We start from the raw sequence: 26751 nt of genomic DNA, 5'->3' as shown, positions 1-26751 counted from the left end.
ATTTCTCTTGGATGATTCAAAACTTTTCCTTTGTCATTTATACTTGTAATACATTCGGCCGGAAATATTGCTTTATTATTATTTATTATATTCCATGTAGCTTTAACCTTATTTTGTGAATTATTTACAAAATTATCATTTTGCGATTTTTGCGTAAGTTTAATAATGTTACACGTTTAATACATTACACGATTAATAGTACAATCGGATTAAGTTTCACCTCGAAATCCTTCCAAAGTTATGAAATTTGGTATGTATGGTAATTAAAGGTCTCTTTTTCATGTCCACACTATTAGATATTTGGGGACATCGAGGAATCGCAGCCATCTTGGAAAATGTGTACCGTCCTGGAGAAATTTGCGTTTTACTCTAAATATACGTTCTCTATGAAAATATGGTGTAAGGCAATATTAAAGCTTATTATATTCTACACAAATAAGTCCTAGATAACTTTGCGGAAAAAATACATCTTATTATTAATTATTAAAATTATTAAAAAATACATCTTATATTATTATTATATAAGACTCGGGACGAGTGAAGAATGACATATCCGCACGTGTATCGAACGACGTTTTTTAATACAGTTGCGAAAAAATAAGAAAAGCAACAAGTATTAAGGAATTGAATTCGAAACTTTTTATATTATTAATTCTGTGACATCATTGACATTGACATTATGAAGAGGTGTTTTTCTAGCTTTTATTCGACTAGAATAGATTTTGTTATTATTATTGAACCCACTTCAATGAAAGTTTTTTTTTTCAAATGCATGTTCTAAGATAAGACAGAAACAATTGTAAATAATAAAACATTGTACTATTATTACCTAAATATCGTTATTTACGATTATTTGTGTATCGTATATTTATAAAAACAATATCGAATGTTGCCTTTGGAAACTTAAAACATTCTTGCAGTAAGAAAATACGCCTCTTCTTTGACAGGCGTTCCGTTCCATTCAGACAACTTATTAAGAACGGTTTTTCAACATTAAAAAATAAACGTGTTATAATACTTATAATAATGAAGAGGTAAGTAATAAAATATGAAATAGGCATATTTTTCGTATTCTTACATTAACAGTAGGTTTTTATGTTGATTACGACGTTTAAAGGAAACTAATATAAACACTCATCAATAAGTAGTCATGAATTGGAACAAGTATAAATTTAAAAAAAATTGGAAAAGTAAAAAGCACTAGTTCGCGAAAACCAACTTTCCGCACGCTAAACAGCCACGAAAAGTAGCACTTTTGAGCAACTGTATTAAAAAAATATTTTCAATTATATTAATATCCAGAAAGTCGGGGACTACGTTTGTATGGAAAGGTTTCTGGGCGCTCGTCTATTTGCGTCTTAACAAGATCTGCAACAACTATTAAGAAAAAGAATTTGATCCACTCTCTTAGGATCCAAGCGGTTTCTTCGTTCGTTGCACACCAATCCAGCCGTAGAAAATAATCTTTCTGATGGGACAGAACTTGCAGCTATACACAAGTATTTTTGAGCTAAACTGTATAGCAACGGAAACAAAGTCTTTTTTTCTTGCCAACATTGAAGCGCGCTGTTTTTGCGATCTAGATAGGGCAATTCTAAGTATTGTTTCACCATGCTTGCTGCAGATGAGAACGGAGTTGTTGAAGTGGTTGAATCTGTTTTTTTTTATCAAAAACACTCCAAATTTCATCTTCGGGCTTATTAACGTTTGGCGATGGTATACTATTGCTGCTTGAGCTATTAAGAGAAGGCTGCGGAGGCTGCCTGTCAGGCCATATATCTGCTGCTATCATTGTATCTCGCAGCTCATCTATTACATTTTTTTGTGCAACGTCAGCATGAGACTCAAGACCAAAGCCTTTTTTCTTAAATCGAGGATCAAGAAACGTTGCTTTTCCTGCAGTTCTGTTGTACTCGTAAACACCTAACCTATGGATGGTATAGAAAGGATGCCAATCTCTTATGGCAGAATTGTTGCAAAAGTGACCGCTTTCAGCTTTAAATAATAGTTCCTAATCTCTCCGGTTGCGCTAGTTAGGCTCTGGGACATGAGTATAACATGAACCTTATAAGGCAACAAATAACCCGACCAAATTAAGTAGGTTGTTTTTGGTAGTATTTCGGTGTATGGTGGCGCCGCCTAATTACTGTTTTTTGATGGACACTTTTCATACATAGAGATTTGGCTCCTTTATATAGTCTCCATGACCTAACCGCTTTTCAATGACGTTAATTAGATTTCGTTGGAGATGACTGGCTTGCGCGGTACTGACAGTTTTATCGGCAATTGTTTTCTGTAAGCCTACAACCAGGAGAATGACACTAGACAATGTAGGGTAAGTTTCGCCCGATAATATTGTGGTGACTTTTTCGAATGGCTGTAAAAGCTTCACCATGTCCTCGATCAAAAGCCATTCTTCTGCAAGCAAATTAGGTGGTGCTGCTTGTAGCAAAGGTAGTGTGGCAGAAAGGGGCACTTTTAACTCCATTAATCACTGCAACACTGTAAAAAGTACTATTCCAACGTGTACTCACGTCTTTCTTCAGTTTTAACGTAGGCGAGCCCAACTGCTTTTGCATATCTTGCAATGCGTATGATGACTTTGTGCTATAGTTAAAATGAGATACTATTGCTCGGCATTTGTTTATAAGTTGAGTTATTTCGTCATTGACGGCATTTTCCTGATTAGTCGAGTTTGAGTTGTTTTTTTCTATACAATCCTTAACTGCCAGATTTAATGTGTGAGCAATGCAAAAGTGGTTCCGTTTATACAGTATGTCACTTACGGCCTTTTTCATGGAAGCAGCATTGTCGGTTACGATACTTAATACTTTTGTGTCTATCTGCCATTCCTCTAGTATCCGCCGAATTGCGTTAGCTATGTTTTCTGCGGTGTGGCTATCCTGAAGCTCAGATGTAGAAATAACAAAGGATTTTAATGTATCATTGTCTATATAATGGGCAGTTACACTAAGAAAACCGTTCAAGATACAGAAAAAGTGTGTAGGAACGAAGTGATCCTTAATAAATTTGGTATTAATCTTCTATACACACTATGGTGCTATCTCTTATAGTTTCTGTGCAATCTGCCACCAAAGATGCAAATTTTTTTGCATTTAACGTATTTTTATTTTTAAAGATAACTGTTCTCAAAAAATACTTACGATATCGCTCAATTTTGTTTTATTTAAGTAAAAAGTTAATATGTTCTTTAAAACTAAGTATTATTTATTATTAAACTCCTTCATTTGTCGACGCCAGGGACCGGCCCGCTATCCCTTATCGGGGTTTTATAAGGGTATTGCATAAGGCTTAACTCACCATACCCTTTGCCAGACGAAACCCTTTGTTTTGCTTTTAAAAACCCTTATAGCTACCACATTTGAGTAATCGGTAGCCCAAATACCCTTACAAACCCTTATCATCCGCTCACCAACACCTTGCATATTGCTTATAAGGGTTAGCCTTATAAAGGGCTTCCCTTTTAGCATATAAGCGTGCTAATTTAAGTCGTCTACCTCGTTCATAAAGCACACATTACTTCGAATCCGAGCTATCGTTGGCGGCGACGGCGGCGTTCTTTGACAAGGCACGTATTTTCTTTCCTTTTCATACACTACCGTAGATATATACTAATCTTGTCTCTTTCACGCAAAGGGAAACCTTTATAAAAAGCGCTTAAAGATAAGGGTAACCCTTATTAAGAGCTAGCCTTATTTTTGGTTAGCTTTTCGGTAAGTGTTAGTCAAAGGTAAGGGTATGAATGGGCTTGAAGTTCAAAAGGGAAAGTCTTTCAATGTGTTAGCCGTGTTTAAGTGTCGCCCATTGAAAGGGTTTTATCGCGGAAAGGGTTGTCCGGTCCCTGGTCGACGCTATGCCATTTTGAAGATACATCCTCTTCGAACATTTTTAAGCTCGCCGAACATCGTTACTATTAACCACTTGACTGTGTATTAAACGGATCCTGACCGAATTGTATACAGCACAACCCAAGGGTGATCCCACGATGTTTGACTACCACACCCATGAAAAGTTATAAGAGCGAAAGAGATAGAAATAGTAGATTTTTTGCTTTTAGCGACAGTAACTCTCTACTAATGGGAAACGTGAACATTTCAAAAGTGGGTACTTAGGTACGTGTGTGTCTATGGACTGTGGTTACTCTTTTATGCATGGTGTCTGTATGTCTGTAGTTACTTTTGATATTTTTTCGGAAGTAATCGCACCAAAAGAATAAAAATGTGTGCCTCTAACATTTGAACCCCCTTCTTCCTCACGTTATCCCGGCATTTTGCCACGGCTCCTGGGAGCCTGGGGTCCGCTTGACAACTAATCCTAAGAATTGACGTAGGCACTAGTTTTTACGAAAGCGACTGCCATCTGACCTTCCAACCCAGAGGGGGAACTAGGCATTGTTAGGATCAGTCCGGTTTCCTCACGATGTTTTCCTTCACCGAAAAGCGACTGGTAAATATCAAATTATATTTCGTACATACTATCATTTGAACCATGGGTTCAAAACAAAAAAAATATCGTGAATGTAGAGCTGTAGAAAGACATTCAATGAAAAGTCGTTTTTGACTTATCGCTAAAACTTCCCTTCTTAGTAAAAAGACGTACCTATGTACAAAGCGTTGCGAAGGTATGCACCTACTTCCTTTTGCCTGTTATGTTATGTTGTTACTAACTAATAGGCTCCATTCAAGGCAGCCTATTGTGACGGACGGGTAACTACGGAGGCCTACAATGAGCATGGCCCGACATGCTCTATGCCTTTTTTTCAGATATTCAGCACTTGAACCTCCTATGGTCACGGAATTAATTTAGATATTGTCTATGTCACCTATTTTGTGTGTTTTTTACTAGCCTATATATATATATATATATAAGAGTGTTCCACTGCTCGGCAAAGGCCTTTCCTCACCGCTATTTAGTTCTATCCAAATTGTCCAATGCACACTCCCACTTCTTTTCGAAATATGTGTCCTGCCATCTCTATTTTGGTCTTCCTCTGCTCCGAGGTCCATCCTGTGGGATCCAGTATGTGGCTAGTTCGTTAATTCGGCCAACGTGCCCTGCCCAGCCCCCCCATTTAGCCCACTTATAGCTTTGCGACCTTCATGCCCACATCCACAATACCGGTTTTGGATCGCAGTGCGGTGTTTATATGTAATATGCTCGGTTGGTCGGTTCTACGAATATCCAGCATGCTGCGTTCCATTGCGCTCTCTGACAAACCTTGAGTCTGGACTTTTCAGTTTCAGTTTAAGACAAAGTTTATGAATAGGTAGGATAGACATTCCGACCAGTTTATTTGACAAAGAATATCTGAATTTATACCAAATTGACCTGAATATCTATTCAGGTGCTGAATTTCTTAAAAAACAAGCGCACGTGTTGTCATCACGGTTTATGAGATACAGCCTGGTGACAGACAGACGGACAGTAGAGTCTTAGTAATAGAGTCCCGTTTTTACACTTTGGGTACGGAAACCTAAAAAGTAACCACGGAACCATATACATTAGACACACGTAGGGAACTTTTGAAATCTTTACGTTTCCCATTCGTAAAGAGTGTCCTAACAGCAAAATCCAACTATCTATATCTCTTTCGCTCATGATTTTTCATATGTATGTGGTGGTCGAAAATCGTGGGTTCACCCTCGGGTTGTGCTTTAGGTATGAATTTCGCTTAGGGTCCGTTTCATACAGACAAGTGGTTGATAAGGATATTCGCTGACTTTGAATATGTTTGACGAGGATGTATTTTCAAAATGGCATAAAATCGTCAAATGGAGGAGTTTAATAATAAATAATACTTCGTTTTAAAGAACATATTAACTATTTACTTAAATAAAACAAAATTGGGCGATATCGTGAGTATTTTATAAGAAAAGTTTCTTAAAGAAAAAAACGTTAAATGCTAAAAAAAATGCATTTTTGGTGACAGATTGCACAAAAACTACAAGTGATAGCACTGTGGTGTGTATAAGAGATTAATAGCAAATTTATTAAGGATCACTTCGTTCCTACACACTTTTTCTGTATCTTGAACGGTTTCCTTAAAAATTGAAAAAACCGCGTTTCGGGCCCTTTGCGTGGGTGTGGGGGGTGACGCAGAGGGGGGAGGGATGGTTAGGGTTGATGAAAAATAACTTCGGTCCATAACGTACATATCCCAATTAAAAAAAGTCTTCCATTAATTATGCCGTTATTTCAGCTAATTTCACTCAGCTATTAGGGCGGTACGTAGCGACGTTCTCGACCCGTGCTCATTTGTTGGTTTACCTTGAGGATAGCTGAGACCGTCTCCCAAGCTAGACCTGCTAGCTAACAACTGATTATCGACGGCCGCGCAGCGCCTTTTATTCAGTGCCGTGCGCCGCTCGGAGATCTTTGCGCGCGCTCGGGTCGGTCGGTCCGCTGAGCGCAACAGGTAGTAGTGTGCGAGCGAGAAAGTATTCGGATCCGCGCCCCTCGCGAATACTAATGTTATTCTGTCTCGCTACACTACACAAAAAAGTCCTAGATATCTTTGCGGAAAAATACATCTTGTTACAGAAAATAATTGCTGAATCCAGATTTAGCGCTTATACCCTTTCAGGGGATATTCTCTTAATAGGAAACTTGGAGGAATATGAATTTCACTTTTGTCTATACATTTGTACACCTTATACCCCAATATCAACATTTTACTCGACTGCGACTTAAACAGAAAGTAGGGTTATGGGTTTAAATACTGATAATCAGTACAGCCTGTAGCTCAGGATACTGGACGGATTTTTAAAAATGACGTATCGGTAGATTCCTCTTGCCCTTCACAACTTGCACTTGCCTTGCCCTTCGCACTTGTTTCCGGTCCGGTTCTAGGCGCCATGTTGGTTGCAAAAGGCGGGGAGGATGGTGACAACGCTTGATGAGTGCTGACGTATTGTTAAGAGTGAATACTTTGAATGTAGCCATATTTAATAAAATCAGTTACAACGAAGATTGACTTCGCAGTCGAGTCAAATATTGATATAACGTGTACAAATAATGTATAGACAAAAGTGGAATTCATATTCATGTAAGTTTCCTATTAAGAGAATATCCCCTGAAAGGGTATAAGCGCTAAATCTGGATTCAGTAACTTTTTTCTATAACAAGATGTATTTTTTCCGCAAAGATATCTAGGACTTTTTTGTGTAGAATTTAATAAGCTTTAAAGTTGCTTTACACCATATTTTCACAGAGAACGTAGATTTAGAGTAAAACGCAAGTTTCTCCAGGATAGTACACATTTTCCAAGATGGTTGCGATTCCTCGAGGTCCCCAAATGTCAAATAGTGTGGACATGAAAAAGAGACCTTTAATTAACATACCTATACATACCAAATTTTATAACTTTGGAAGAGATTTCGAGGTTAGTCATAATCCGATTGTGCTATTTAGCTCACTGCATAAAGCGAACAATACCTTTTTCACCTCAGCAACTCGAACAAGCCTACTTTCGTCACTCCCTGGAGTGAGGAAAGTGCGACTTTCCTCACTCCAGGGAGTGAAACAATGTAGCTTTTTAATTTAGTGAAGGCCATGAACTTCATACTACGGTACGGTACGGTACGGTACGGTCCGGTCCGGTCCGGTCTGGTCCGGTCCGGTCCGGTCTCGTATCGTATCGTACATATTATAATACTTTTTTTTTCCTGTTTATTCTGTGTAATTCGAAATACATTTTAACCTTTAATATGTTCTCACTACTGAGGTGAAAAATTATGTGTGCAACACGAGAGCAAAGTTATTTTACATCTCGTGTTTTTGAGTCCCGAGAAGCGAAAGATTCTATAATTGAATCACGAGCGAAGCGAGTGATTCTAAGGTAGAATCTTGAGCGTAGCGTAAATAAATAATTCACCACACCAGCTGGTAAAGGCTATCTTGATTGTTGCTGATACGATTAAATAATTTCACGGTTTAGACTCACTTGTTTTAGTCACTCGCGCGACATGTTTCGAAGAGCCTAGGTCTCCTTTCTCAAGCACTAACAGTGCGAGCAGCGGCCGTCATGAACGCTGCTAAAAACCGTGAAATTATTTAATGTTAGTATGTCTCACAACAGTTTAAATCCGATTATACTATATATTGTATGTTTGTTTCAGAACTGATTGGCTAGACGGAAAGCACGTAGTGTTTGGGCACGTCATATCCGGATTGGATGTATTAAAGAAAATAGAAAGATATGGCAGTAAAAGTGGGACAGTTTCTGCCAAAGTAGTAATAAGCAATTGTGGCGAATTACAGTAATTAAGATTTCCGCACAGTTTCAATTTCCCAAACTACTCACAATAACATCTACATGGCTAACCTAAAACCATAACCCTACTTTCTGTTTAAGTCGCAGTCGAGTAAAATGTTAATATTGGGGTATAACGTGTACAAATGTATAGACAAAAGTGGAATTCATATTCCTACAAGTTTCCTATTAATATCCCCTGAAAATATAAGCGCTAAATCTGGATTCAGCTATTATTTTCTATAACAAGATGTATTTTTTCCGCAAAGATATCTAGGACTTTTTTGTGTAGAATTTAATAAGCTTTAATGTTGCCTTACACCATATTTTCATAGAGAACGTATATTTAGAGTTAAACGCAATTTTCTCCAGGATGGTACACATTTTCCAAGATGGCTGCGATTCCTCGAGGTCCCCAAATGTCAAATAGTGTGGACATGAAAAAGAGACCTTTAATTAACATACATACCAAATTTCATATCTTTGGAAGGATTTTGAGGTTAGACTTAATTCGATTGTGCTAAAACCAAAAGCGGTATACGTAAAGAAATCTATTCCCATAATTTATTATCATGTCTTGACAGATCAACCAATAAAATCCTTCTCAAACTGCTTACTTATAGTTTGTCAAAGGACTGTCTCATTTCAAACATAGACAGAGAGAATCATACTCATCTTTGTCGTACACTAGTACTATAGCACCCAAAAAAAAGGATGAGTATAGTTTCTTTTGTTCTTATTTACTGACAATTTGGTTTGACCAACTATAGCTAGTATTATTCGTGCAATATGCATATATAAATAATAACTCCACGGCCGATACGGCCTGCTACTGCTTTCAACTCCGTTGCTGTCGCTGGTGTGCTCGCAAGTGGCTGACGTAACCGATTTTGTTTGTAAAAGCCACACGCTGGTTGTTCATCCGCGAAACGTGACCGCACCACCGAAGCTGGCGTCGCATGAGATATACTTCGATACCAATATGCAATATTATATTCACCCATTGAATGATAAGTACGTCAAATTAATAACTGTCCGTTACACATCTATAGTCAGTAGTATCAAAGAGGATATAATAAGATAGAGCGGTACTGTCATAGTAAATTTTGTAACCACAGTAAATTCACTGCCATCTATCGACATACTTTAAAACTAAAAATGAAGATTTATAAAAATACGTTAAAATTTATTTAAATATAGATAAATGATTTTTTTATTGCATTAATTATTTTTCTATGATTTTGACCCATGTTCTTTCACTGATATGCGTTAAAATTTTAATTAACAAACGAAACCGTCAACGCCCTCTATACGAGAGTAGGCCAAAACTAGTGGCGCCATCTGATCGAGAATCAAATTTTCGTGATTTTCGAGGCACGTTTTTTCCTTAGACTGCATACTGTATCCATCTATTACGGAGTTATGTCTATCTTTGGTAGTATCAAATCTAACTCAAAATGGATTTTAATTTACTTTATTATTATTAATCGAATTTAAACTTGTTTTAGTCACTCGCGCGACATGTTTCGGAGAGCCTAGGTCTCCTTTCTCAAGCATTAATAGTGCGAGCAGCGTTCTCGACGACCGTATATTGCGTACACGTGTATTTTGTATCATTATTAATTGAATTAACTCTCAAAATTTATTGACCTTGACAGATATACCTACATCGCAAACAATTTTTTTTTTACTGTAAAAAACTCCTAACTACCAAAGGATTCCTTCGACTTCGATGGGGTTAAACTCACCATTTACTATTTAGGTTATTCAAATAGAAACACAATTTTAACGCTTGGTACGTGTTGGGGAAATGTAGTGTATAGCCTAGCATAGACCGTAATTTGGGACTAATCTGATATCGTGGTAGACTTTTTCCAGGGGCCCCTGTTCCTTCGATGATGAATGTAGCAACCTCATAGGCCGGAGTCGACAGACGATCTTCTATTTGTGCTGGGCACTTATTGGTATGGTTTGATTTTGGGTTTTGAGCTCAAGCTTCGGAGCGAGCGATGCGACGGCGGTTTTCGTGTTTCGAGATCGTTGAGAAGAGAGTATGGCAACACGAGTTTTCGGTGTTGCGCGCTTTGAATAGCGTTCCGTTTTAGGCTTGTCCCGTTTTGGACTATGCTAGTTATTCGATTAAGTATTAACCGATTTAGAAATAAGAAAAGAAAAATACGTAGTATTTGTGCGTACATATAAAAGTACCGAACATGCCGCCGGCCATAAAATAATGCTTATTTTATTTTTCATACAGAATACTATGCTAACTTAGGGCTAAGACATGTAATGCTATACCTAAGAAATGCCTATTTAACAGGCAGTGGGCAGACCTTAACTACAGGTCGCTTAGTAAGAGTATTACCGATGCGTACAGTTACGACTCTGGTAATACCGTCGGCGCCGGGATGTAGTTGATGCACGCGCGCGAGACGCCATTGTAGTGGTGGCAGTGTGTTGTCTATCAACACAACTACAGAACCCTCCCGAAGGGGTGTGTTAGTATTGTCGTGGAACCATTTACCTCTTGGTTGTAGCTGGTGTAAATATTCTACGCTCCAGCGTTTCCAAAAATGTTGAACAGATTGTTGAATAACCTGCCATCTGCCATTCAGGTAAAGACTTTAATGGTTCCCCGATGAGGAAATGTCCAAGAGTAAGGGGTAATGGATCAGTAGGATCATTACTAAGTTGACAGAGAGGTCTTGAATTATAAACCGATTCAATTTGACAGATCAAAGTATTAAATTCGTCCCGAGTCAGTTTTAGTGTACCTATGACACGATGTAAGTGTCGTTTCAGACTAGGGCTCGCGGTCGAATCCGTGTTTCGTTTACACGTTTCGAATACCCGTGTCCGAATAATACGTAAACGGTTTTCTGGCCCGTTCCGCACGTTTAATTAAGAAACGTGTAGTTAAGACCCGTGTACACGGATAAACGGGTATTCGAAGAAACGTATCTTATTTATCCGTGGCTCCGGGACACGTCCTTGACGATAGTAGAGAAGGAACGAACGCCAGCTACAAATGAATAGACAAAAGATTCATGACGAGTTTCTGTCATATTTAACCTTATTCCGTGGGACATAGAGTCGAAATTCAATAAACGGTTTAGAAAACCCTTTCGTGTGGTAGTTTTTGCTTGCAATAGGTATTATATACGAGTATTCACGCTTCTTATCAAAGTAGTATTTTATATAGCACTTTAAATAGCTCCTTTTTTACGTTGCAGGTTACCAATATAGTAAAAAAACCTGCTAGTACCTATTTAAAAAAAATATTAGAACCGTCGAGTTCAGTATGTAGACAGGAAGTCAAACTAATGTTCGAAATTGGCATTAAGTATTTATAAAAAAAAAATACATTTTTAACTTGCTTCTTTATTTTTAGTTTAATTTGAGAAAAAATTTAGTTTAAATTGTATTTCTTGTCTTGTAGGTACACCTTATAAAACAAAGTCCCCCGCCGCGTCTGTATGTTCGCGATAACCAGACCTCACCTATGAATGAAGTGTTTCTTTGGGAATGTTTATGTGTATATTTTGTTAAGGTTTTATTTAAATTGGTAGAAATATGACGATGTTTGCTAATGAAGTTACAATAAATCACGCTGGCTAGGAGCCTAATCGAAAACGCTGCCCAATCTATTTGAGATATAAGCACAATGTATGGTGGAATTGTCTATCTTTCATTGGTCTACAAAAAAGTGCGCGATGGCTGTCTGTCTATATTTTAAGAATAATTAACCCATTATTAACTTCTAAAAAAACCGGACAAGTGCGAGTCGGACTCGCCCACCGAAGGTTCCGTACAAAATTTAATTTTAATTTTTTTTTGTTATGGCGGCAACAGAAATACATCTGTAAAAATTTCAACTGTCTAGATATCACGGTTCATGAGATAAAGCCTAGTGAGTGGTGACAGACTGATGGATAGTGAAGTCTTAGTATTATTAGGCTTCCGAAGTGAATACTTGTTACAGAATGTATTTTATTATGCTTGACTCTCCATGCGAAGCCGGGGCGGGTCGCTAGTTATTAATAAACACTTTAAATCAACTTGATAAAATTGCACCTTCTCAATAAATTCTAGTTGTTTTTGCTCTAGGTACCTCTTACCATAGTAAAACGCTTTTTAGTGGGGTGCGGCTACAAAACAATGGAAAACATTTTCTTGTGCAGATGTTTTGACCTTATTACAACGACATAAAGCTTATAATTGTCGGTGACACTTGTGATAATAGTTTGGGAACCTACATGTTTTCGACGATGATAAACAAAAGGATATTGGAAAACAATGGATGGATGGACCACCGGTCGGCAACGTGCGCATTTAAGTTTATTACCTGAACTCTAGTGAGAAAGTGACCAAAGTGAATTATGAATGATTACCAATTTAAAGATCTATCTTAATGTAATTAGCAATATTATCGCAAGTTATCCAAGGTAGTATGGGTTTTTATGGTTCTTGGGTAAAATTCTGCCTTTCATTTGAGCATGATTACTCGATAATCCCGCTTTTGTGGTCCTAAGTTTTTTGCGCCGTTGGCAGGTTTGTTGTTTTCGCAAAGCAGTAATAGACCCGAGATAAAAATAACCACGAAATCATTAAACTGTTATTTTTAATTAATATTGTATTCTGTCTGCACACCTATTATTAACGAAAATACTATACCATTATGTAATTATAAAAAAAAAACTATGATCGATATCAAATTTATGTCATTAGCTTAGAAGCAATCGGTTTTATTAAATGATATAAATAGTTTAAAATAAAAATTATGTATACCTACTATTAAACACAGGAAGATGGCTCAGTACCTATGTTTTATCAATACGGTTAAAAACAATTTAAAAAAAAGTAATTGTGCGGTTTTATGAAACCACGATGCAAGTGAAACTTTTTTCGGATTGTAGGTATTTAACTAAAAAAAATCGGAAATTAATTCGAATTACGGTATTAAAATCGCGGTTTTAATGTTAACTTAATAAATGGGGGCGATAGAATAAAAGTTTCACTTTAAAAATCGTACGACAAACGAATTCATCTGAAGTCAACATAATGTGGAAAGTGGACCTTGTTACTATTGTACATTGGCTCAAACTGGTTCGGAGAATTCGGACCCGTTCGGAACGGTCTTAAGTACCCGTGTAAACGGAGATACGTGTCTGAGATACGTTTCTTGGGAACGTTCCTTCGAAACGTTTTCGAATCCCGGCGGTTCCGTGTAAACCGGGTTCTTAGTACCGCCGGGCTTAAGAACACGGGTATACGTTTCGGCGTGTAACACGGATACCGGGAGCCCTATTTCAGACTACCTACGGCTCGTTCGACGAGACCGGCAATATGCGGAGCATACGGAGGATTAAACTGCCAGGTGATTTGCATGTTTGTCAGCTGGTTGTTTATAGCAGTCTGATTTGACTCGTTTCGCAGAAATGTGTAAAGTTCGGAAAGGTACCTGTCACAACCTACAAAGTTCCGTCCGCAATCGGAACGGATTGTTTTGCAATACCCGCGTCGGGATATGAACCTAAGCAATGCGTTCAGAAAAGATTCGGTTGAGAGATCGGGAACTAATTCCAAATGGATTGCTTTCGTTGATTGGCAAACGAACACGCATACGTATGATTTGTAAACTTTCGCGTTACGAAGTTTACTTGATTTAAGAAAGAAGTGTCCCGCAAAGTCAACGGACGTATTTAAGAAGGGACGAAGTGATCGAACCCTAGTAGTAGGTAACTGAGCCATTGATGGCTGTGGTGCGACAGGTCGTGCACGAACACAAGATACGCAGCGTCGTGTGCGCATACGCACAGCGTCGCGAGCACACAGGATCCAGTAGGTCTGTGCGAGGGCAAACTTCCCATTTGCATCTCGTGTGCGAGTATCGACGAAGATCGACTCACAGCGCAATTCATCTTTTGTAAAGATGTGGATGTTCTGGTATGGATTCCAACTCCCAGAACTTGAAGTTTCATGTCAAGTTGGCAAGTACTCAAGTTGACACTTAGGTTCAGATAACCAAAAATGCTGTTAATGGCCACGGGTGTGCCCGGTGGACCCTTGATATTATCCAGTAGCAGTATGCTATCCAGATAATCAGATCCCAGTATCAGTTCAACAGGCCGCGTTGAGCGCAATTCTGGGTCCGCTAGATCAAGATTTTGAAGGTGTTGAAACGTTTGAAAATTTCCAATTGATTTAGGAATGTAAGCAGTGTAGCTTATCAGGTCAGATAGGATATAAGCTTCGATGTGAAGCTTCGGCTCGGGTTTGTTGTGAGGTGTGACCTCGCACAACACGTAACCACGTGGCTGGACTTCGCCACCAATACCGGTGAGTGGTACCCGTGGGCGCGGAGTACCGCGGCAGGCCGAGACGTTGGACGCACGACTGAGAAATGAGCGTGGTCTGCGCACCTTGATCCACAAGGGTGCGAACGGACCGCGGCGTGTAAGGCCCCTGGTTCAAGGGTCGTAAATTTACAAGCGCAGTCTCGAGTAAGACAGTACAGTTCTTACTAGAAGGATGCCCCGTAGCTCCATGTAATGGAGTGGGCGAGGTTTCCGCTACTGAGCGCAACTCGGGGGAAGAAGACTGTAGTCAGTAAGACGGTTGGAGTAGGCGCATCTTCATGCAATGAAGAATGGTGCCTTTGAGTGCAGACGCGGCAAGTATGGCGCGACTTGCAATCTAAGTTCATGGCCAATGAATAAACAATTGGTATAAAGTTTATTTTGTTTCACGAAATGTTTTCGTTCCTTTAAAGCGAGCGCATTAAACTTCTCACATTTATATAAAGGATGAGAATTGTCCTTACAATACGCGCATTTAATTTTATTTAAATCCACCGCAGTTGTAGCATGGACGCTCATAGTACGCGAGTTACGCGCAAACGAAGTTATTATTGCGCGGTGCATTATATTGCACATCGGAGTGCGCGCGAGTAAGCGACATTGCACGTTTTCCCGCCATAGCATGGCGCGATGACGTCACCGCAGCTGGGCGGGCCGAGCCGGCCGCTCCGCCAGCCGCAGCGAGCGCGGGCGCCGCGCGCTGCGCAGGCCCCGCGGAAGTACCTAAAGTACGCGCGGACGCGGTCATCACTTCAGATGCCGCTAATTCCTTATCGAGGAAATCGAGTAATTCGGTCACGTCAGGAATTTCACATGAAGTTTTTAATGATAATTCAAAACGCCTACGAATATTAGGTGTAATTTTGCGTAGCAAAATATTTAAAAGTACGAAACTCCAGTCGTCAACTGGTAAACCTAATGATTTCAAAGCAGTAATATTCTCGTGATAACAATTCATCAAGTTACGTAAACTTGATTCAACATTTTTCTCATTAACTGATTCACAGTCAAAAATGTTGTCAAAATGTTTTGTTGAAATAATTCGTTTGTTTTCATAGCGCGAAATTAATACTTGTAAGGCATTTTCGTAATTAGCATCCGTAACAGGAATAGATTTGATAAGATTATACGGTTCATCTTTTAAAAACAATAATAAATACTGGCCGGGGTGCAGGCAGGCCGAAAAGGAGATGGCGGGACGACTTAGACGCATTTTATCCGAATTGGCGGGACACTACAAACGACAGGGTCGAGTGGAGGAAACGAGGGGAGGCCTTTGCCCAGCAGTGGGACACTAAATTAGGCTAGTAAAAAAAAAAAAAAAATACCGGAAGCGTTCGACATTTGTTAAGGTGACGTTGTCATGTACAAGTGATTTAAATAAATCGTAGAAAGCATTGCATTCAGTTAGAACACCTGTGAATGTTTGAAGCGATAAGCGCGGTAAGCGAACATGCGATTGATTCGATTGCCGAGTGCAGCAACTCGCATGTGACACCCCATTAAATCCGCCGCAGACGGACGTAATGCTTTGTTTACGCTCCTCCTTAAGCGTGTCCAAGGCAACTTGGACCTTAAAGTATAACGAATCGAATTGATTTCTCACAGCTAAATTATCATCGCGGTTGAATGACTCATTCTTTGCCGATAATTTCTCAATTTTCGCTTGAACTTGGAAAAGTGTGTTTGAGTACAGATATAATGTTATTATACAAATCTCTAAAAGACCAAGCTGATAGACGTAGCTGACTTAGCCTGCAGGCTAAAATGGTGCTGGGCAGGTCACGTCGCCCGCGCGCACGACGGCCGCTGGAGCGAGCGCATACTGCACTGGTGGTTCGTGATAGACGAGTCGCGGCGAAGAGCCCGCAAGGGCCACCCGCGCAGACGCTAGAGAGACGACATCGAGGAGTTCGCCGGCGGCACCTGGACTAGACTCGCGCAAGGTAGGAAATTGTGGTCATGCATGGAGGAGGCCTTTACCCAGAATTGGGTCCCCAAAAACTTTAGTTAATTTTATTTTGAATATTTTAGAATTTAAATGAATTTGTACATAATGTGATAATTTATTTTAATTATTTTGTAATTTTAACTCTATATACCGATTCAAATTCTTGATGTACTGATTAAATAATAATACCAATATTAATTCTTAGTAAGTAGAGAACATAATTTAATTTTAATATGCTTCTATGAAAATACATAACTGTGTTTATCTACACAAATGAATTAAAAGATACAATAAAGTAATTGAAAATAATGAAAGTAAAACTATGCACGAAGTACCTATCTAAAATGGTTAGGTAACCATTAAATTATTTTTAAATAATCATTAATTTATAATTAGATTGTAAAAAAATGAACCAATAATATTTTAATCACTTGCATGATAGGAGTAGGTATCTATTGAGTAAGTTATGATTAATTAGTTAAGTATTTGACAATAATCGATTTTATAGAATTACTTAACGATTAATTAATGTTTAATGCACTTATTTTATCCTTTTGTAAATCTTCACAATTAATTTATTTGTAATTTGTTGCCTTCATTTTCTTATTTATGTTTTTGTGGGAATAAATGGCTTTATTATTATTATTTTTTGTCTGTCTTACCATATCTCGGGACCATGGGGTCCTGGACCTTTGGAAGGCATGCGTGGTGCCGAAGGCAACAGCACAGAGGCCCTTTAAGACAAATTAATCTAAAAGCAAGGGATACACGTGGCAGATACCATCCCCGAGCGCACAATATGATAAATCCGGAGATGGTCCCCGCCAGGTGCAAAGACTATTGCAGTGCAGCACTTTTGTGCTGCGATGGAATCTAAGGTCATAGGCTATTAATATGCAAGTTGGATGGACTGGATAATGGGCTATGGGAGGAGACTATCGGACACCTGCCGTGACAATCAGTCTCAAAATTGTGTAAGACAGGTGGTGACTCGCCAACTCATTTAGTGGGCCCTACAACGGCCGCACGCACAGTGCGACAATAGAGCAACACTTCAGAGCGGCTGTGAGGTTGTCGAGAGGTGAGTCTGCGGTAGCCAGATCCCGGTAATCCGTTCAGCAGGCCGCCGGCGTTATGACATTTTACACCTCCAACCTGGAGCATAGGTCGCGCTCTACTCTGGCCGGCCAGTCAAGGCAAGCACAGAGGCGAGGGCCAGATGACAGGGCCCTCTGGAATAGGAGTCCGCGGTGTCGCCACTCACCGTCAGCTCGCCACAAGCTGCCCCCGCGGGGTTATTATTATTATTTATTTTTTATTTTTTCTCGGCTTTCACCGGATTAATACTGCCATTCACGGGTCTAGGCCAAGTGCATGTCAGGTAAGTATTCTTACATTTTAATTAGTTGAATGTGAATCAGGTTGAGCAGTCATGTCTCTAGGAGTGGTGTGCGTTTCTGTGTTCGTGGTTAGTGGTTCTATAGTTTGCGATTTGGTAGGATTTAAGGTTGCATAAGTGGTGGATTGTACGGTTGGTCTCGCGACAGCAGGGGCTTCATGGTCAGTTTGAAGGAATTTTCTTACTATTCGGCATGAATTAAGGATAGCGGCTTTTTGAAGTAGGTGGAATGTCTTAGGTGGCAATTTTAAGGTCTTTAAGGATTGATGCAGCTGTGTAGGTATTACGCCTGTAGTGGATAAGACTATAGGTACTATTATAACTTTTTGGAGATGCCATATACGGGTTATTTCATCTTTTAGTTCTATGTATTTGGTAAGTTTTTCGGCTATGGTACTCTGTAAATTGTGTGTGTTAGGAACGGCTATGTCTATAAGGTATCCTGTTTTACAAGTTTTATCAATTAGAGTGATGTCAGGTCGGTTGTAATGGGTGGTTCGGTCAGTTAGGATGGTTCGATCAAAATATAATTTGGCTGTAGAGTTTTCTAGCACACTTTCAGGTTTATATTTATAATACGGCTCTATGTCAGTTACAAAGTGTTGTTGGAAAGCAAGTTTTTGATGAATAATGTTTGCAACTTGGTCATGTCTATGTTTGTAGTCTGTCTGGGCTATTGTTTAACATGCACCTGTAATATGTTGAATGGTTTCGGGGCAGCTATTGCATTTTCTACATGTGTCAACGGCTAAGGTTTTTGTAATGTGTCGTTGGTAGTTTCTGGTCTCAATTACCTGATCCTGTATCGCCAGCATGAAGCCTTCAGTCTCCGGGAAGAGCTCACCTCGACTTAGCCACGCGTTCGACGCCTCTTTGTCGACATTAGGTTGGCATAAGTCGTGATGATGTCTGCCATGGAGAGACTTCCTAGCCCACTCGGCGTGTTTAGTTTTGTCATCTGTCATGTTTTCATTTTTTTGTGTTGTCATATCTTGCAGATTTAATGGTGTGAGTTTGCGGTCATAGTGTGGAGCTCTCGGACTTGGAGAAAAAATATTGTCTTAAAGTTGTGATTTGTCTGTTATGTAGGTTTGTTATGTCGATAAGGCCTCTCCCCCCTTCTTTCCTCGGTAGTGTCAGTCTTTGTATACATGATCTTGGGTGATGTTTACGGAATCTAGTCATTGTCGTGTTAATTGTGCGTTGCAGTGCTTTAAGGTCAGATTTAGTCCAATTTATCACACCAAAAGAATAAGTGAGAACAGGTATGGCAAAAGTGTTAATGGCTTTTATAGTATTTCTGGCATAAAGTTGTGATTTTAAGATTAAGTTCAGTCTGTGTCGGAATTGTTGCCTTAGTTTTTGTTTGATGTCTCCTTGCTGTATTTGACGTGCTTGGTTGTATCCTAAATATTTACAGGTCTCTTGCTCGTTGAGCGAATCAATAATTTCACCGGTTCTTAATCTGTAGTCGTGTCGGTATATCTGTCCAGCTTTAACAGAGTTTATTTTACATTTGTCAATCCCGAATTCCATTTTAATGTCATTGCTAAATTGTTCTGTCAAGTTAGTCAGTTGATATAGGTCGGTTTCGTTATTAGCGTAAAGTTTAATGTCGTCCATGTATTATAAGTGGTTTATGTTTTCAGTATGTTTGTCCATGTCAGTATAATGTAACTGATATCCTGCTGTTGTTGAATTTAAGATATTAGAGAGCGGGTTTAATGCCAAGCAAAACCACAGAGGGCTTAGGGAATCACCCTGAAATATACCTCTTTGAATTCTAATTGGGTCAGTCTCTATTACAGTGGTGGGAGTAGAAAGCTTAAGACGGGTAGTCCAGGTGGTCATGGTAGTCTTTAAAACGTTAATGATTTTCGGGTGTATTTTATATATCTCCAGTACTTGTAAGAGCCAAGAGTGAGGAACGGAGTCGTAAGCTTTTTTGTAATCAATATACATCGAGTGTAAGTCGGACTTAGTTTTGGTTACATGTTTCAGAATTACAGAATCTATAGTTAGTTGTTCCTTGCAACCCTGGCTGAACTTACGGCACCCTTTCTGTTGTTCAGCCAGGATGTTATTGTTATTAATATGGCTATATATTAAATTAGAGATGCAGCCTGTTAAAATCTTATAGAGGGTTTGCAAGCATGTTATGGGTCTGTATTTAGCTGGGTTGGCAAAGTCGTTTTGGTCTTTCCGTATCATGAACGTAGTTCCTGAAGTCAGGTAGAGTGGTATTTTGCTAGGGTCGACAGTAAATTTATTTAAGCAGTTGTGTAAGAAGGGATGAATGCTCGTAAATTTTTTGTACCAGTAACTATGAATGTTGTCTGATCCAGGTGCTTTCCAGTTATGTGAATTACTAAGAACTTTCTGAAATGTGTCAATCGGAATGTGCTGGTAAGTCATTTCTGTTGTATTAGCGTTACTTTTAATAGTTTCAGTCTTAATCCACTCGGCATCAGTGTTGTGAAGAATTGGGTTCTCCCAAATTCCTGCCCAAAAGTTTTGCAAGTCGCGTGAGTCCGGTAAGTTACTTACTATGTTCGGATTATTGTTTTCTGTAGTATTTGTAGTGGCCTGTCTTACAATTCTATAAAATAACTTCTCATTGGTATGAAATTGGTTATTCTGTTGTTTTCTTAAAGTACATACTTTATACCTGTGCAAGCGTCCCGATATAAGTGCCAGTTTTTGTTTTAACGTGTCTAGTGTGTGTGTAAGTTGTGTGTTTGGTTCTTCGTGTACGGAATGAATTTTATATTGGTCAATGATGTCATCTACTTGTCTTTCTAGGTTTGTACTTCTGGCCCCTGAAATGAAATGTGTCACTCTACCTATTTTAGATCTTATGTCTTGTAGTCGTCTTTCTAATCGTCTTTGCCACTGCGGTCTTTTGTCTTTATTTACAGAGCGAGATCGAGAGCTGTCTGTTGGTTCCAGTGATATTTTTGCCCCGTTTACTTTAGCAGCAGCCCATGCTGCACTGTATATTGCTGTTTGCAAAGTGTCAAAGTCCGTGTCTATGTTAATGTACTCGGGAAAAATTACATTGTTAAGATATTGTACTATGTCTGCCAATTTTTTCGATGTTTTTTGTTTTGGAATGTAAGGTCTGCAAGTCGGGTCAGTATCTATAAAATGTTTGAATGTTTGTTTAAACGTTTCGTCTATCAACAGGTTCCTGTCAGGAATGGAATCATTGTTTTGGACATTTTCAGGGTTATCCGGTTGTATATGCTGTAAGAACTGGGTTTCATAATCGGGCTGTTCGGCTGTATTGCTATATTCAATGTCTGGAATTGGTCATCGGAATTGTACATATTTATTGATAGTTCTTCAGCAATCTGTTGTTTTAATTCTGTCTATCAGTAATGTATTTATTATTTATTAAAGCTCTTCGCTGATCAGATATTCGTTGTTCGCTAAGATGTGAAAGTGCAGGGAAACTGTTTATAAAAGCATCGTGTAACGGTTTTCGGTAAGAAGTTCTGTTGGTTTCTATTTGAGTAATTCTGTAATATGATCTGAATCGATTCATTCTGTTCGTTTCTCCATCTTAATCGTGTTTGTGCTTGCATACTATGTGTTTCTTGATTATTACTCGTAGGAGTCCGGGTGTGTAGGTTGTGTTAATACTAGTGCGTAAGGTAGTTAATTCGGCTTTTACTTCGTCATAAATCTGATTCAACGTCTCTTGTGGTAGCAGCTTACGTCGGATAATCGCTCTCCTCTGATCACCTAATCTTTGCCGACTAACTGTCATATTTGGGAATTTGGAAATTTTAAGTGAAGTGGTTCCAGGTACGCTTTCGTGTCAGTATCCAGTGCAGTAAGATAAAGATAAGTGCGCATAATAAACGTATTCATTTCATTCGTCCATCGTTTGCGCGATTTGGAAGCTTCCGAGGTGGGTATAAACTCAATGTCGGGAATGACATCTTGTACAACACCGTCGTGCGTGCTAGCGGAAGATAAAGTAGACGTTTTCTTAGACATGTATGAAGGTCGTGTTGAAGGTATCGATGAGAAAAGGGATTTGTCGTCGTCTGAAAATTTAGTCACGGATGCGGAGCTATCTCCGCTCCGCGGGCGGAGGTTGTATTTGCTGGAAGCAGCAAAACGATCACGGTTTTCGGCTGTAGTAGATTCTTCGATGGGAGCCCGCCTGCTCAGCTCCGCATCGCCGCTAGTTCGCATGCTGTGGCACCCAGCAGCGGCTCCAGGTGCGCCCCGACGGTCACCCTCGGGAAACGGTCCGTCTGCGGCTGTAACAGATTGTTCGATGGGAGCCCGCCTGCTCAACTCCGCATCGCCGTTGGATCGCATGCTGTGGCACCCAGCAACGGCTCCAGGTGCGCCCCTACGATCGCCCTCGGGAAGCGGTCCGTCTGCGGCTGTAACAGATTGTTCGATGGGAGCCCGCCTGCTCAACTCCGCATCGCCGTTGGATCGCATGCCCTCGGGTAGCGGCCCCGAACGCAAACTTCTTGAACGTAACTGCATCTTGAATCTAAAGTCGGAAGAAAAAAGAACAAAAGGGGGAAAAAGAAGAAAGGATAGGATAGTTGGAATCTTAGTTTGGGAAGGGTAAGCCTAGTTGATATTGGCGCATTTATTTGTATCTCCCTGTAATTGGGGTGTGGTCTAGGTGTGCCCGCCCACCACGACAAGGTGATCCCTTTGGGGGGTTATTATTGTTATTATTATACAAATCTCTTAACTTATTTTTATGCTCGGTATTTGAACACATTTTATCTGCACAGGCAGAGAATTCAGTAGGAAAGTGAATATACTTTAGTTTGTTCGTACAATAATTTGTATATTTTTCTACTTGTAACGAATCCCTTTCTCCCCACTGCACCCTATCAATGGAACACGATTGGTTATATTGAACTTTCGCCTTAATCAGCTTAAAATCACATTCCAATAACAAAGGGTCGTAGTCGGACCAATATACCGCCGCAATAACAACCGTGGAACGTGCAGCGCTTGTCACCACACAGTGATCAAGCCATCGTCTAGATCTGTGGGCATCACTGACAAAAGTGTAGGTATCACTCGGTAACATATCCATATCTACACATGACAGGTACTGTTCGGAGCAAAAACTTAAAAGTTCCCGTGAGAACGACTCACCAGGGTGCGCGTTGAAGTCACCAAGCACGAAGACGGATTCCACTTCGTTACTTTCCACAATCGACTGAATTTCACCTAAACATTCCGTAAATTCACTTACGTTATCCGCGCAGTCAGTCGGCATATATACCGACATAACGATCACAGACCGGTCATTGAGTGCTACCTTGATAATAGCCACTAGCCTCACACTATTGCACTGAATGACAGAAACACACGAAAACAACGCCTTCCTCCACAGTAGCGCTAGGCCACCGTGTGGTCTCCCTCGAAGTACCTGCGCTGATGAATCAACCGCTGACTTGCCCGTAAAAGCAAATTCCTTATCAATGGTGACAAGGAAAGATATATCATGTTCCATCAACCATGTTTCCTGCAATCCGATTATTATTAAATCATCTCATAAATTACATTAATGGATAAACATAACATTTTATCGATTTGATCTCCATCCGTCGGTTAGAAATACGAAAATATTAGCTTTTTTACATTTTTAGGGTTCCGTAGCCAAATGGCAAAAAATGGAACCCTTATGGATTCGTCATATCTGTCTGTCTGTCTGTCTGTCCGTCCGTATGTCACAGCCACTTTTTTCCGAAACTATAAGAACTATACTGTTGAAACTTGGTAAGTAGATGTATTCTGTTAACCGCATTAAGATTTCCGATATGACCTTCAAACCTTCAAGAAAAGAGCGTACTCCCATCTTAAAGGCCGGCAACGCACTTACAACCCCTCTGGTGTTGTGGGTGTCCATGGGCGGCGGTAATCGCTTACCATCAGGTGATCCGTCTGCTCGTTTGCCTCCTATTTAATAAAAATACAAAATACTGAAACTCAATTTTTTTTTATCAAACCCGATACGAAATACGTGTGGGTACTATGGATAGGTCTTCAAAAATGATATTGAGGTTTCTAATATCATTTTTTCTAAACTGAATAGTTTGCGCGAGAGACACTTCCAAAGTGGTAAAATGTGTGTGAAACTTCTAACCCTGTAACTTCTAAAACAAGATATGTGTGTAGATAAAAACTACACATAACATTCTTGTGGAAACAATCGAACGTGTGTTTTTAGGGATTCGTTCCCAAAGGGTAAAAACGGGACCCTGCCGAAGCACTGCGGCGCGTCCGGCATGTTCGCTGAGGCGCGAGTAGATGACTTTTTCGCCATTAGGCGGAAAAGAATCGCCTCCATGCTGAGACGGGTGCGCGGCAGCGGCAACAGTCTTCTCGGGGTGTTGGCCGAGTGCCTCGACTGCCCTGTTACTAAGTTTTGGGTGGAGGTGGCCATTGGCAGAGCGAAATAAAGCATGGCAACCTGCACTCCTGGTCTCCTAGTGGCCACGTCTAACCAATAACTAGCTTTTAGTTTTTACCTAGAGATAGATATTTTTTTAGTTGTACTGTTATTATTTAATTTAGTACTTAACATAGTTTTTTGAATCTTTATACTAACACCGGATCAGTGCAGATCTGAAATAAACGATATTTATTTTATTTATTTTTTTTATTACTAAGACTCCGCTATCTAGTCTATCGGTCTGTCTGTCACCAGGCTGTATCTCATGAACCGTGATAGCTAGACAGTTGTAATTTTCACAGATGATGTATTTCTGTTGCCGCTATAACAACAAATACTAAAAAGTACAGAACCCTCGATGGGCGAGTCCGATTCGCACTTGTCCGGTTTTTAGGGTTCCGTAGCCAAATGGCAAAAAACGGAACCCTTATGGATTCATCATGTCTGTCTGTCTGTCTGTCCGTCCGTATGTCACAGCCACTTTTTTCGGAAACTAGAAGAACTATACTGTTGTAACTTGGTAAGTAGATGTATTCTGTGAACCGCATTAAGATTTGCACACAAAAATAAAATAAAAAAACAATAAATTTTGGGGGTTCCCCATACTTAGGACTGAAACTCAACATTTTTTTTTTTTCATCAAACCCATACGTGTGGGGTATCTATGGATAGGTCTTCAAAAATGATATTGAGGTTTCTAATATCATTTTTTTTCTAAACTGAATAGTTTGCGCGAGAGACACTTCCAAGGTGGTAAAATGTGCCCCCCCCCCCTCTAACTTCTAAAATAAGAGTGATAAACCTAAAAAAATATATGATGAACATTCCATGCAAACTTCCACCGAAAATTGGTTTGAAGGAGATCTAGTAGTTTTTAGTAATTGTGTAATGTACGGAACCCTCGGTGCGCGAGTCCGACTAGCACTTGGCCGGTTTTTTTTATTGGCTGTTTGTCGATTTCGTTCGCGCCTTTGCCTTGCGCGCGCATTGGAATCGTGCTTAAAAAAAATAACGTGCCAGCCATTTTCCGTATTTGTCATAAAATTGGAATACTTTTGCATGTATTTAGTTTATATATTGACGCTGCCAGTAATACTAATAAAGGCAAGAGCCGAGAACGATAGCTTTACCATCAAAATCGGGTGAAAAATAATTGGCGGCATATGAAACTTTTATACAATGGAAAATCAGCAAAATCGCCCAGTCTTTCCTGGAAAATGTGTCTTAAATGAACTGGCCTATAAGTTCCTACAAGCCCAGCACACTTTGGTGCCATTATTCGATGTTTAAACTGTAAGCCACCATTTAGAAAATTGTACTTTTACTGTTTTGACAAAAAAAAATCTAATTTATAAGTTTTGTTTTTTCCTTGCAAGTGTGTTGAAAAATGTCGTATGATACGCGTGTGCATTGGTCGGCTTTCTTATTGCGCGCTCGCTTACAGCTCGCGCGCACAATTTCGCCTCGTGTGTGTGTGTACACTTGTATCATAATGTACTTACTATTGTGTGTTGAGAACGCGTCCACTGAAGTTAAAGTTGTATTCTCTAGAATTTTTGCCGATTCGTCATCTGTGTGGTGCGTTGTGGTAAAATTCCGTATAGTATCGTAGTCGGGATTCCGATCTAACACTTTTTCTAGTTTATCTAGAACGTTCAATGGCTGGAAAGTGTAGGGGTAAAAATGTCCATACGGACCGGCTGTCTATATATGTGGCAAAAAGTGCAATGGTTAAAATGGACGGCAGTTAAAATGTGTTCGGGTCCAATCGAACTAGTGCCATAATGTATAATAGCTAACGCGAACACGTGTGTAAATGCATCAAGGAAAACAAGTATCTACATGAGACGAAAGGTATAAGCGACACCCCGTGCATGTGTCAAAATGTCCAGATTATGTTACATTTTTATTTCTATTACTGTGCCGTCCTACGTAGCAACTCAGAGATCGATGCATGCAAAATTATTATGGTCTAGTTCCACACAACAGGTTTGTTTATTCTAATAAATTTTACACACGAAAATAAAATGACCCAGTAATGGGAACCGTAATTGTAATGTTTAATCTAGTTTATTTTGATCGTATAATAAAATTGCATGAGACTTATTGTTAAAAAAATGTAATTTTCAAAAACGTTCTCCAAATCATATTGTCCTCTCCTATAGCACTACTGCATGCATGGTCTCGAAACAAAATTGTCAGTACATTGGTAGAGCCGTGTTGCTTTCCCTAGTAATAGCCCTTTTCACATCTATTCTGTTATATTCCTACACGTCAAATAAAATATAAAAAAATTGTTTTTTTTTCTTTTAGTACAAATGG

The 26751-nt window shown here is 39.5% G+C and overlaps 1 protein-coding gene and 1 long non-coding RNA gene across 2 annotated transcripts in view; both read left to right on the top strand.

Moving 5' to 3' along the window:
• LOC134754912 (peptidyl-prolyl cis-trans isomerase) overlaps positions 1–8285 on the top strand; it is a 44454-nt gene extending 36169 nt beyond the window's left edge. The window contains exon 5 of the mRNA XM_063691386.1: positions 8139–8285. Within this exon, the coding sequence (XP_063547456.1) occupies positions 8139–8283 (145 nt within the window). The 3' untranslated portion in view covers positions 8284–8285. The remainder of the gene's footprint in view (positions 1–8138) is intronic.
• The window catches only part of LOC134754984 (uncharacterized), a 261683-nt gene extending 236505 nt beyond the window's left edge, over positions 1–25178 (top strand). Inside the window, exon 2 of the long non-coding RNA XR_010129001.1 lies at positions 25040–25178. This is a non-coding gene — a long non-coding RNA (uncharacterized LOC134754984). The remainder of the gene's footprint in view (positions 1–25039) is intronic.
• Positions 25179–26751: the final 1573 nt, after the last annotated feature.

Source organism: Cydia strobilella, chromosome Z (assembly GCF_947568885.1).
Source record: "Cydia strobilella chromosome Z, ilCydStro3.1, whole genome shotgun sequence".
In the NCBI taxonomy this organism is placed as follows: Eukaryota; Metazoa; Arthropoda; class Insecta; order Lepidoptera; family Tortricidae; genus Cydia; species Cydia strobilella.
Note: the sequence above shows the minus strand (reverse complement) of the source record. Positions and strands in the feature narration are given on the sequence as shown.